Source organism: Chiloscyllium plagiosum, unplaced genomic scaffold, assembly GCF_037043375.1.
Source record: "Chiloscyllium plagiosum isolate Xiang-an unplaced genomic scaffold, Cpla_swu_hap1 HiC_scaffold_21, whole genome shotgun sequence".
NCBI classification, from domain to species: domain Eukaryota; kingdom Metazoa; phylum Chordata; class Chondrichthyes; order Orectolobiformes; family Hemiscylliidae; genus Chiloscyllium; species Chiloscyllium plagiosum.
Genome location: NW_028270159.1, coordinates 36,693,460 through 36,706,639, shown reverse-complemented (window position 1 = coordinate 36,706,639; position 13,180 = coordinate 36,693,460). Strand labels below are relative to the sequence as shown.

Sequence of the window (13,180 nt, the reverse complement as noted above, 5' to 3'; positions counted from 1 at the left end):
CCGAGGAGCACGAGAGTTGACGTTTTGAGCATAAGCCTTTCATCAAGAATGGGGCTAACAGTGTAACGGCTAACTTCAAGCTAACGGTATGAGAGATAAATTGAAATATCATATGGTCTACAAAAACAAAACAGGACACTTAAAAAAAGACAATATACAATATAATATGAAGAATAACAAAGAGCTGGCAGCAGATGTGAAGTAGTAATTCAGCCTAGCAGTTCTGATGACATTTGTAAATTGCTTGAGCTTCACTCTCGAGGTTTATTGCATCATCAGGACAGTTCAATTGAATTACTGCCTGTAACTTGCTGCCAGCCATTTATTATCCTATGTATCGTATTTATTTGCCTCAGATGGGAAGCTGAAGCCACACTTCTGTCTTAACATCACAAACATCTTTTATAAACAATTTCGGGAATAAAGTCTGTGAAGGGGAGGGATAATATGCAAAGTTGTCAGGAGTAAGAGTTTGTCCCAATTTTTAAGATAATCTGCACTGTCAGTGTTTTTCTCTTCCCCTTAAATAACCCAAGCTGCGTTAATTTGGAGAGGTCTTCTGTTATTTCTCTTCCTCTGACTAAAGGCATTGTAGAAGTTTCAAAAATTATTGTTATGGTTCAATTTGACATATTTCAGAATGCATTCACACAGGTTTAGAGAAAAGAATGCAACCATTTCTCTCCAAACTGAGCACACAAACGAAAGCTTGAACAATCATATTGCTATTTAAGAAAGGTACATATTCTTAATGTACACAGCATTCCAATCATGGTCAAATTCACTTCAGAACAGTACACACGGTGATTTGTTTTCTTTTTTTGGGGGTCCACTGCATGTCATTACGTGGACAAGTGAGGTTGCTCAGATTAAACTGATTCTGATTTCAGCTCCTTTGCAATAGGAAACCTCCCGTCATTTCCCAGTGAATGAGACATGAAAATGACATACACAGGGATCTGGGCATACAGGTCCACAGATCCCTGAAAGTGACAACACGGGTGGATAACGTGGTCAAGAAGGCATACAACATGCTGGGGCATCAAATATAAAAGTTGTCAAGTTATGTTACATTTGTACAAACCTTACTTAGGCCACTTTTGGAATTTCAGCAAAACAAAGGGGAAATTATCTGTCATCTATATCCAGTTCTTGTTGCCACACTATCAGAAGGACACGGATGCTTTGGAGAAGGTGCAGAGAAGGTTTATCAGGATGATGCCTGGTCTGGGAGGTTTTAATTATGAGGAGAGGTTGGATAAACTTGGATCATTTTGACTAGAAAGATGGAGGCTGATACGTGTCTACAAAATTGAGAGGCATAGATAGGATGGATAGTCAGAGATTCTTTTTTTAGGGTGAACAGGTCAACTACAAGAGGGCACAGGTTCAAAGTGAGAGGGGGCAAGTTTAGGGGAGAGGTGCGGGGAAAATGTTTCATCCAGACGGAGGTGGGTGCTTGGAACGCACCGCCAGTGATGGTAATGGAAGCAGGCACATTAGCAATGTTTAAGGCATATCTTGCGAGACACATGAATGGGAGGCAACCAGAGGGATAGATACCATGCGTGGGCAATAATTTCTGATCAGGAATTGGCGCAGGCTTGGTGGGCCGAAGGGCCTGTTCCTGTACTGTATTGTGTTGTAAACTGTAAGGCAAAGCGTGAGATGTTACCAGGGGATGAAAATACATGTCTAATTGTTGAAATTTATAATGGTGAATGAATTTTCGGGGTGTGATGGCCAGGAATTTAAAATCTGCAATCAGTATGCAGCTCCTGTCAGCGTTCCAAAGCCAATAGTGAGCGTGCAACCACACACTTACCATGTGCCAGCTGAATATGAAGTTGGTTGCATTCTCCGAATGACTTGCTATGAAAATGGGCTAGAAAGCATCAAATGGAGCCATGTGGATCCGGAGGGTCGCAGGTTTGACCTTTGACCTCTGCTCATGTGGGTGAATGGGGAGAAAAACCTTGGTGGAGAAAACCAAAGGAAGCAGTAATATGGGAAAAACAAAAATGGATGACATGTCTCACTGGGGTCTTTCTTGCATCTCCCTCAAGACAAATTAATCATAACACTGGCCAAACTGTGAGCAATCTGGCTTCTTACTGTGTCAAGACAGGGAATTAACTGATGTGAGTGGGTGGAGGTGGAATGAGGAGAGAATGAGATGTAATTTAGAAAGAAATAAAAGCTCCAGCGCATAAGAAGGGTTTGTGCAGTAAACTGAATAAATCTTGACTGCATACGATAGTGAAATTTGAGTAATACTGAATCAAAAACTTGTGTTTTACGCCTCTCCTTATTTATAGTTCCATTGAAGTCACTATCGCACAGTCAAAATCTATCTAAGAAAGTCCAACAGTAGGTTTTGTGGAGTCAAGTGATTTTTTTTTGGCTCTTTGAGTGTTTGTTGTAACTAGACTGGAACAAGATTTAATAAATGGCAGGGTCAAGGGTTAAAGCTGCTCCTGTTAGAAGAATTTCAGCAAAACAAAGGGCAGATTATCTGTCATCTTGCCACTACAGAAGTGGCCCTCACGCAAGCATCACATAAGGGCACTTGAGGTGGCCAACACAGAATGTTTTTTTTGAAACCAGGATGTTAAAGCTGAGGAGCGGTTCTTACACCAATGTGTCAGTCATTGGTTTCCTGAAACGTGTGTGGGACGTTTTCCAGCTTTCAACTATAGGTGTAAGCCTCTCCAATTGGATTCTTGGTAAACAGCAGACTACCTGGCAGATGATCAGTTTAGGCATTGGGGAATTGCACTGAAAGGATAACAAACCAGGAAAGGGCTTTTCTTTTCCTTCTGACTAATGACCAGTATTTAGCACTCTTTCTGCATGTTTTGCTCTGCATTACAGATCAGCTGCAAGTAAGAGGGTTATTGAAGTAGGATCCAAATGTAATAATAATGAGAATTTTAGATGCCGGCATGGTGGCTCAGTGGTTAGCTATGCTGCCTCACAGGACCAGGGACCCAGGTTCAATTCCAGCCTTGGGTGACTGTCTGTGTGCACATTATCCCAGTGTCTGCGTCTGTTTCCTCTGGGTGCTCCAGTTTCCTCTCACAATCCAAAGATGTGCAGATTAGGTGAATTGACCATGGTAAGTTGCTCATAGTGTTGGTGCATTAGTCAGGGGTAAATGTAGAGGAATGCATCTGGATAAGTTACTCTTGGGTTTGTGTGGACTTGTTGGGCCAAATGGCCTGTTTCCACACTGTTGGGAATCTCATCTAAATTCTAAGACGGATTTACTTAATAATTTCCTATTTTACAGTATAACTTTTAAAATCTGTGCCAGGATACAAATGGTCTGTGACCAAAGGAAATTGATATATACACTTTCAAATGGGATTTGGTTTCAATTAACTACTATCTAAATTGTTTAATGTAGACACCTTAATATTTAACAAATTCCATTGCGTTTTTTTCAGTTTGAGGCGATTTTTTTTCAGTGGGACGAGTCTAATATACACCATATATTGCTATTGCCTTGAAGTACAGCTGCTGTAAGTAGGAGAGCTGCAATGACTGTGACTTACCAAATGGATACAAAATGGGGACAAGCCCTCTTTAATGTCAAATGCTGATTCATTTGGAAATGGTGTTTATGTGCCTAAAGCATTCCTTTTCCAAATTTCATCACTCATTGAAGTACAGAAGTACACAGCTCTGTCACTTTGATCCTTTTAGTTCACAACCCTTCCAGAGACATAACATTGTTACCATTCTTACCAAGCAGGTGGGATCTTTTGTATATTAGTTTACCATTGAGCCTCTATCATACGATGCTAAGGACAACTGAAGTAATATGATACTCTCACTTACAAAGCGAAGGAAAACGGCACTGAGGTCAACAGGCAAGTGATAAATCATTGTATTATCAATATTAATTTCTAGAGCCTCCAAGTTTAGAAGATCAAAACAATTACATCACACTGGAACCCCAAACAAACTAATTTGGATACGCAAGGGAAAATCACTGTTGCTGTCTCCAATGGAGTGTATTGTAAAGTGGGTCTATATTCCTGTTGCTCTTTTGACAATTACATCAATTAAAACAGCAACTAATTGGGAGTGTGGTGACTATGGTGAAAACATAGTTACTTCTGCAGCTTCCATGTTCTTAATTCTTCTTAATAGGTAAACTGTTACCTGTTACAATAGCGTTTCAAATATACTAAGTAGTTTATTCACGTGAAAACCCAAAGAAAATGCAGGGTTTCAGGCAAATGCAAAACAGATCCAATCACACAAGTATTTAATTGCAGTGCATTTGGAAGATGAAATATTGAACTATAGTATTCTGGTGAGAGCAAAAGCAAAAGATGTGCCAACATAACCTTGCTCTCAAATATGTTACAAACATTTCACAATGAAGTGTTATGGTTTTTGCACATTATATCATGGCAAATCATATTTTGAGTATAGTAAAATCTGAAAATTTGCTTTGTAATGGATTGCCAGTAGTTTTTTTGGAACGAGAGGTTAGGATAGGGAGTTGTTGGAATGTTGTTGTTCAAAGGAAAAATGTTACCTAGGCCACTGGTAATGTCAGTCTAAACTTGGAGTTTAGGCTTAGGACTGTATCTTGTATTTAAACCTATCATAACTCAGAAGGAATCATCTCACAAACTAAACAGATTGATGGGAGCAAACCCTATTGCATACTAATCATTTGTTTCAAATGTTTTAACATCCTCCATGAACAGTGACTTGGCCCTTGTGGTGGAATAGTAGTGGCCCTATCTCTGGGACAGAAGGCCTGGATTCAAGTCCCATCTACCCCGGAGATGTGTCCTAACACCCCTGAATAGATTGACTGAAAATATCTATGAACTGTTTTAAAGTGTATAAATTATTATTTTGTAAGAGACCACTTCAGTTTGGAATTCTACAATCAACAGAGAGACTTTCATTCCACTAGTGAGCACTGGATACATCACTCAGTAACAGGGCAAGATGAGCAATATTCTGACTGGCGTTTGAACCATTTGCAGTCACTCCAATTCTCCCACTGCACCATTCCTTCACCACTATCAGTGACATTTTAAACAATATCATTCCAAATCATCCAAGCAACAGCTTATTTGTGTTTGGTACACATTCCTGATGAAGGGCTTTTGCCTGAAACATCAATTTTCCTGCTCCTTGGATGCTGCCTGACCTGCTGTACTTTTCCAGCACCACTCTAATTTAGATTCTGATTTCCAGCATCTGCAGTCCTCGCTTCTGTCCTGCAACAGTGAACTATGGCCATTCCCAAAAAGCCAAAGGGACTCCAGTAGGACTTAAACCTGTTTCAACAGTGAAAACATGTATGCCTGAGTATATTCATTAATTTCCGGTTCAGTCTCACAACCAAAGCCAAAAAATGACTATGATGGAAATAATCTGTACCCACTTATACCATCAAAAATTCTCCCTGTGGGGCACGCAGTGGCATATGGAGTATACACCAATAAAAATGCATCTTTTTAATGGGAACATTTACTTCAAAAGGAATTTGCTCAAGCACAATTAATTTCTCTGAGTGTTTGCTTAATAGGAACAATTGGATACATGGAACATTTTGCTCACTCCAGCAGTGTACCCATTAATGTTCTAAGTCAGATATTTGAAATGTGCAATTCATTCCTTTCGGTGAATATAGGAACAATTGGAAATAAGTCAAATAGTTAGACTATCTGGCTAGACTTTTATTCAATTTTATTAGCTTGAGAAGTTTTCACAAAATCTATCCAGTGGTATGATCGGAAGGAAGTCACCACATCGGAAGGAAGTCACCCACATCATGGGTAAGCAGGGACTGGTCTACTCTACAAGCTGATGCTAGGTATGGATTGGCAAGAAATTAAATCTATAGAAACATCAAAATAATTACAAACTAGATAAGTATTCCTTTTGTTTCACCATTCACTGTTTGCTGCCTCCAGAGAAAGAGCTACACAATGAGTAGAGATCAGCATTCAAAATCATTAAGTGTGCATTTTATTCTGTTAACATCTCCTAAAGCATTTCAGTGTTTGTGTCATACACACCTTGAGTTCTATTTCTTCAAGCTTCCAGTTGTTCTCACTAAACCTCTCCATGAGTGGTGAAAGTAAAAGCCAAGTATAACCGGTCTTTCAAATGATAGACCTTGGAGATTAAAATAATAGTGTCTGTAAATCTGCACAATAGGGAGGTATGCTTGAAGAGTTTCAAAATCTTCATGTGTCAGCTCTACACCTTTGAGGTTCTTTGATTTCTAGGCACATAGAAACAGGAGTAGCCATTCAGCCCCTGGAGCCTGTACCACCATTTAATTCCATCATGGCTGACCTGTGGCCTAACTCCATATAGCTGCCTTTGGCCAACATCTCTTCATATCTTTGCCTAACAAAATGCATTTACTTCATATTTAAAACTATTGCCATCCACTGAAAGAGAGGTATAAACATCTACCATCCTTTGTGTGTAGAAGAGTTTCCTTACATCTCTCCTGAGCAGTTTGGCCCTAATTCTCAGCCACTGCCCCTGGTTCCGGAATCTCCATCCAGTGGAAATAGTTTTTCTTTGTCTATCCTGCCTTTTCCTGTTAACATCTTGAAGATTCCAATCAGATCATCCCTTAACATTCTAAATTCTATAGAAAACAAGCCTAACTTTTGTATTCTCTCCTCATGATTTAACCCCTGAAGTCTCGGTATCATTCTTGTAAGCTTATGTTGTACTCCCTCCCAATCCAACATATTCTCCCCAAGGTGTGGTGCCCAGATCTGCTTGCATGCTTCAAGTGGGGTCCAACCAGGCTGTCTCTAGTGCTATAATTTCAATGATTCTTTGATTCCAAATACTTTGCTTGAACAACCCTTCTAATAAATTCCAAATCTAGATACAAACAAAAGCAGAAGGTATAACACTCACTCTTTCAACTCCTCCCTCTTTGCTGTTGAAGGCCCCAAACACACTTTCTAGATAAAGCTGCATTTTACTTATATTTCTTTCAATCTATTCCACTAGATTTGCCCGTCACAAAGCAATCTCTTTTACACTGGTTCAACCAAACACAGACTGGGAACATGTCCATTCTGTTCATAAGACTGACCCTGACCTTTCAGTTGTTTGTTGTCATGTTGACATTTCTGGGCTTGCTGCAGTATTCCAACAAATTATTCAACACTCTCAAACTGAAGGAACAATACCCTATTTGCCACGTTGGCACTTTACAGCCTTTAGGCTCAACACAGTGTTCAACAACCTCAGAACATGGCCTCTGTTGATTTCAAAACCAACTTTCCCCATCCTGACATGGTTCAATACTTCCATTCTTTTACTGTAACTGGTTGAAAACTCCTGCAAGTCCTTCATTGCCAGAACTCTGGGTGTTGTTGTACTACATAGACTGCAGTGTTCAAGCAGGTTCATCGCTATGATTTTTATTTTGAGGACAATTACAATTTTTTATTTCTCTGATGGTGGGATTCAAACCTGATATTCCTGGGTCTCTGAATTAGCAGACCAGCAATAACACCACTCAGCCATCACCACTCTACACCCCTGCTACCCCCAATGCACAGCTGCACAGCAGATCCCAAGAATTTATAGATACATATGTAAAAAAATTGCATTTGCTCAATGATTAGATATTCCCTACTTTTCACTAAATCTGCACCAAGTCAAATTTCACGATATTCACCAAAACTGAAGATAATCCTGTCATGCCTTAGCCATTGGAATTGGTGCATCATTCAAGTATTTGACAATGGAAAGAACCTTTCTGGTGTCCACAATTTTATGGGCCCATGCCAAGATATATGCGAATGGGTATGGGTGGTTGGCAAGGGTGAGAAGTAAGAGGTCAAGCCAGTTCATGGGCCCTTTGACACTTTTGGGTGCACAATTAACTGCCACTTAAATACCTCATTGTGCCTGTCACAATTTTACACATTGAGGGGAAATGTGGGCAACCCGGTCATTTTGACAGCTGCCATCGGGCAGAATGAGAATCATCGCTTTTGGTGGAGCTCCTGCACACATTGATGTTAACGCCCTTTAAGGCTCCCAAACCCCTAACCCCCTCCCCACCTCAAGCACAATTCCCCAGCCTGAAGCAAAGGTTTTCACGTCAGACTGCTCAACAGCTCTTGAGAGCAGGACATCTTGTCTCTGAGGAGTGGAAGTCACACTTTGATTAAGTAAGGCTGCTCAGAGTGTAACGCCATTATGGAGCAGCCAGATTTCATGTCTACAAAGTGCTAACTGTATTTATAGTTCATGGGCTGGAGGGTGGGGAACAGAATATGTAGCCATAAATCCATCCCATTTCTTTGCGCATGGTGAATGAATATGCATCTCAGCAAATATTGAAATTCAGAAATGACAATGAACACATATGCCTTTGTTGTACTACGTTCTCCTGAGAATTTTGTTTCAGATAGTCACAGAATGGGGTTGTATGTGTTGAGTGTGTTTGTATAGCCGTCTTTTCTCAGCTATTTGAATGACAGTATTGAGACCATGTGAAATGAACCAAGTCAGTGCCTACATACAATGAGCTAAGTGACCTGATGAATGCATGGAGCATTTGATTTGTTACAATCATTATTTCAAGGCGATATTCACTAAAGACAAACATAAAATTTTGAAATTTTCTTTACCTTTGTTGCAGCGGGGTGACCAATGATCACCCACCCAGGACAGGACTGATCATCATGGTGTGAAACAGTGACATTACTGGCCCACTGATCCATAAAACCATTGGGTGTGTAGAGACCACAATCCCGTACGCTTGTCATTTTCTCAAAGTCTTCGCAAACACCATCGCCGTCATGGAAATAACACCTGCTTGGTTCATCTGTGGAGAAAAAGACCACAGTGAGCATAGATCAATAAAATCAATATCTTATGAATGAATTTACTTCAGTCCCTGCTGTTTTGCACACTCTTTTTCCTTTTTCTTCAGACCATGAAGAACTTGTTTCCTTTTTGCAAAAATCTATAAATCTGATTGGAAAAAAGAAACTGCTCGGAAAGGATGTTACAAAACTATATCTGGAAAGTAAACAACGTAATTAAACTTTGAGATAATGCGAACAAGCTGCCAAATATGACTAAACTCCAAAGGTCCTTCACAAAAATAAGTTGCCTGCCTTTTTACTTTTAGTCATGTCTCTGAACCTCCAAACTAGACGCTCAAGGTCACAGGTCCAAAAATTGGGGTCAAAACAGCTAAAATCAGGGCCAAGTCATTTTGTTGCACAGGTCACCACAAATGTTCAGATAATATTATAATACTTGGTGGAAGAAAAGTCTTTTAATATATTTACGGCAGACTACGGGAGATAGATTCTTGCTGAACAAGATCTTGAAAGCCTTTTGGGGGAGTCAGGAATTAGATTAATCCAATCAGCCATGATCTTACTGAATGACAGAGCAGGTCAGATAAATTGAACAGCCCGCTCCTGCACTTAAGTCACATGCTTGTTTGTAACGTTACCTCCTTGCTTTTAGTAAATTTAATGCAAATTTAGTTTCCTTCCACAGAAAGAACTTTGTTCCCATATGTCTTAATCATAACAATTAACGGGTCATTGTACTATGATGAAATAACTTAATCTTTAAACTATGTACTAACAAAACACCCTAAATGTTAATCTGACTCATTGAATGGTACAAGGAATTGAATTAAACATTTCAGATTTACTCTGTCCCCAGAGCCCCTTTTAATAGCAACAAAGTAATTCAAACTCTCTTTTTGTTGCTAAGGCTTGCAGAACTGTTGAGGATTGCATTCAGATTTCTGTTGACTTTTCCCATTAAAAATTGCTAATCAGTGTCTTCAATTCTCATTGAACCAATAGTTTAGTATTGAAAGATTCTGAAATGGCAACTCCTTAAAAATTTGTGAGACCTGCTCTGAGGTAAAAACAGAGTGGGAGAACCTCCAATTTAACTGCAAAATCAGCCTGCCCCAATTCAACAGGAGAAGCTGTCATACCTTGTTCTTTCTCCCCAGTTTTGAGCTGGCTTCCGTGTATGGAACATCGGAGCAAAACAACAAACCGACAATGGACATTTCATTTTTGCTAATGTTGTTTTGAGACTAATATGTATAATGGATTTTTAGACTCTGGTACTTTCCTCTGAAAATAGAAGTAGACCTATCTGATCACTGGTTTGCTTCTTTCAGCATTAGATGGTACGAAGATATTTTCCACTCTTGAAAAAGAATGTGCAATTCAGTCACCTGCTGCGTAAAGGCGCCCATGTGCTAAATATAACCCATTAAAGTCAACTGCATGACAGGAAACATATTTGCAGGATACAGACTTATCTATGTCACCAGCCATCCTTGTGTTAAATATTCACATTTACCTATTTGTATCAGTAAGAACTCCTATTTATACAATCTGTTTTGAATTGAAGGAGCACTGCAAAGTTCACAAAGTCTACAGCACTGATGAAAGCCCCTCATCCTCTCTTCCTGTTTTCAAACCAAACTTGAAATTGATTTTCGTGTAAATGTCAAGCTAGCCTTGTATTTAAATTGTTTCCCTTGCTCCTGTGTGCAGATTTTGTGCCAACAGTAATGCTGGTTGCATAAAAATAAACGTTTTAGTAATTGAAAATGTAGACAATCTTTTTTTTAAGTGGCTGTTTTATTGTAGTTTGTACCATGCTCCCATGTTATTGCTCTCTCTGGTAGTATATGTGAAAGCACAGGCTGAGATTAGTAAATACTGAAACAGTCAGGTATTTGTACACACATAAATACTTTTTTTGCACAATTCTACAACTAGTCAGAAAAGGACATTTAAAAGTCCAAAACGTTTTGTTTTCTTCCATTCAATGGACATTCTTTATATTTTGTTTGTCATACTGGGCCTTTCCTTAATTTTCTGCATACATTTTTATTTTACAAACTCAATACATTTTCTACTTAGTTTCATGCAGTGGTCATGATTACTACCACCAAGATCAATTTCTACAATGGTCAATATGAAGATACCCAAGATTGATTGGGACCCCATTCTCCAATTTAATCCTTTAATCACTGTGCACTACGTTTGTAGTGAGTGCCAGTTACAAGATGGACAGCAGAAACATGGTAAGGCTTCTGAATTAGCACCTCCCAAACTTGTGACATCCATCACCTAGGTGTGGATGTACAGTAAGCAGGTGAGAGTAACAGCAGCCTGTAAGATCCCTTCCAGGTCTCACATCATCCTGACTTGGAAATATATTGTTCCTACACTGTTTGTGGATCAAAATTCTGGAACTTGCTGCTGTGGTTCTGTTCGCCGAGCTGGAAGTTTTTGTTGCAAACGTTTCATCCCCTGGCTAGGCGACATCATCAGTGCTTGGGAGCCTCCTGCGAAGCGCTTCTTTGATGTTTCCTCTGGTGTTTATAGTGGTCTGTCCCTGCCGCTTCCGGTTGTCAGTTTCTGGAACTTGCTGTTTAAAAGCACTGTAGGCGTACCTTCATTACATGAACTGCAGCAGCACAAGGATGTGGCTCACTACAACCTTCTCAAGGCAAGGAGGAACAGACAACAAATGCTGGTCTTACCAGTCAGATCCACATCAGATGAATGAATTTTCAAGTTGTGGCTATTAAATTTCCATGGGCTTAATGGTTACAATGTAGAAAGTTAGAACCATTATTTCAATGAGAACTTTTGTCCAACGTAGACATAATATCATAGTTCTTATTATAAGAGAACATGCGTGAGAGAACATTTGACATATTCTAAATTCTGACAATAACAAATGGGTATTGCTGATATTTTCAACATCAGCTGTAACATAAATAAAGGTAAGCATGATATTTCTCTGAGAATGAATCTTGCTGATTACAAAGATGAAAGCCTGAGTTTTAATTTCCAGCTATTCTGAATTTGACTGAGAATAACAAACTTGTTGAATGAGTCAAAGGAAAATATGTTGGAAAGACTCTGGTCATGATCACTATTCAGTGATAGCTTCCAGAAATTGAGCATGTATGAAAGATGTTAAGTAAGTGGGCAAAAACTTGGCAAGCGGAATATTATGAGGGAGCATGTGAGGTTATGCACTTTGGCTAGAAGAATAGAGGAGCTGAACATTATTTAAATTTAAAGGGACTGCAGAAAGCCACAACACAGAGGGATTTGGAAATTATCATGCCTAAATCATAAAATACTACTCAAGTTCAGCAGGTACTAGGTAAGACAAATGGAACATTGGTCATTATGTCAAAGGGAATGAAGTAGAAAAATAAACTATATAAGGTACTAGTTAGACCAGTGCTGGAATATTGTGAACAGTTTTGGGCCCCTTATCTGAGAGAAGATAATTGACATTGAAGGCAGTCCAGAAACTATTCATTAGATTGGTCCTGGGTATGGAGGGAAAGTCTTAGCAGTAGAGGTTGAGGAGGTTAGGTTTGTATACACTGAGGAATGAGAGGCAAACCTTATTGAAATACACAAGATTTTTTGGGGACATGACAGGAATTTCTTCTCTCTGGGGATAGGGTACCTATAGAGGGCTGCAAAGGCTCATCTATTAAGTATATTCATGAGAGAGACAGATTTTTAATTATTAAGGGAATCAAAGGTTATAGGGAAAAGGCAAGAAAGTGGAGTTGATCATTGTCAGAGCAGCATTGATGCCATTGAATGGCAGGCCAGACTCAATGGGCTGAATAAGCCTACTTCTCCTCCTATGTCTAATGGTCTTACAGGGGAAGGTGTTAACTGGTGACACTGCATCTTTGAAACTCTTTTGACACGAGGCTTGCATGTGAAGAAATGACAACTTTAGTGAGGTATCAGAAGGCAGCTGTAACCTTTGTGACCTCGAGGGGGAAGTGAGAAAAAAAGTTGGCAGAGATAAATCAAAAATTCCAGTTGTAATTTTTAAATCACTGATTAGTGAATACTTGGCACACAGTCCTAACCACATAAAAGATTTTGTAAATTAAATAGACCAGATCTAATTGGCAGGACACACAGGAGTTCTTTCTTTCATGTACAAGGCCCTCCTAACCTGAGAAGAGGAATAGATCCCAAAGCTCTTATTACATGAAGGTCTTTCTCATACAGGAAGACAAGTGTGATACGTTATGTAAGTGCAGAAATTTGGGACACAGTATTATCACGACTAACGACAGCAGTCTAGAGACCAGATGAGAACTGAA

At 39.4% G+C, this 13,180-nt stretch overlaps 1 protein-coding gene across 3 annotated transcripts in view; it reads right to left on the bottom strand.

The window, feature by feature from the left end:
* pappaa (pregnancy-associated plasma protein A, pappalysin 1a) overlaps positions 1-13,180 on the bottom strand; it is a 336,995-nt gene that overhangs the window by 197,917 nt on the left and 125,898 nt on the right. For all 3 annotated transcript variants that reach the window (XM_043719937.2, XM_043719938.2, XM_043719939.2), the window contains exon 10: positions 8,658-8,854. In XM_043719937.2, coding sequence (XP_043575872.1) covers positions 8,658-8,854 — 197 coding nt within the window. The remainder of the gene's footprint in view (positions 1-8,657; positions 8,855-13,180) is intronic.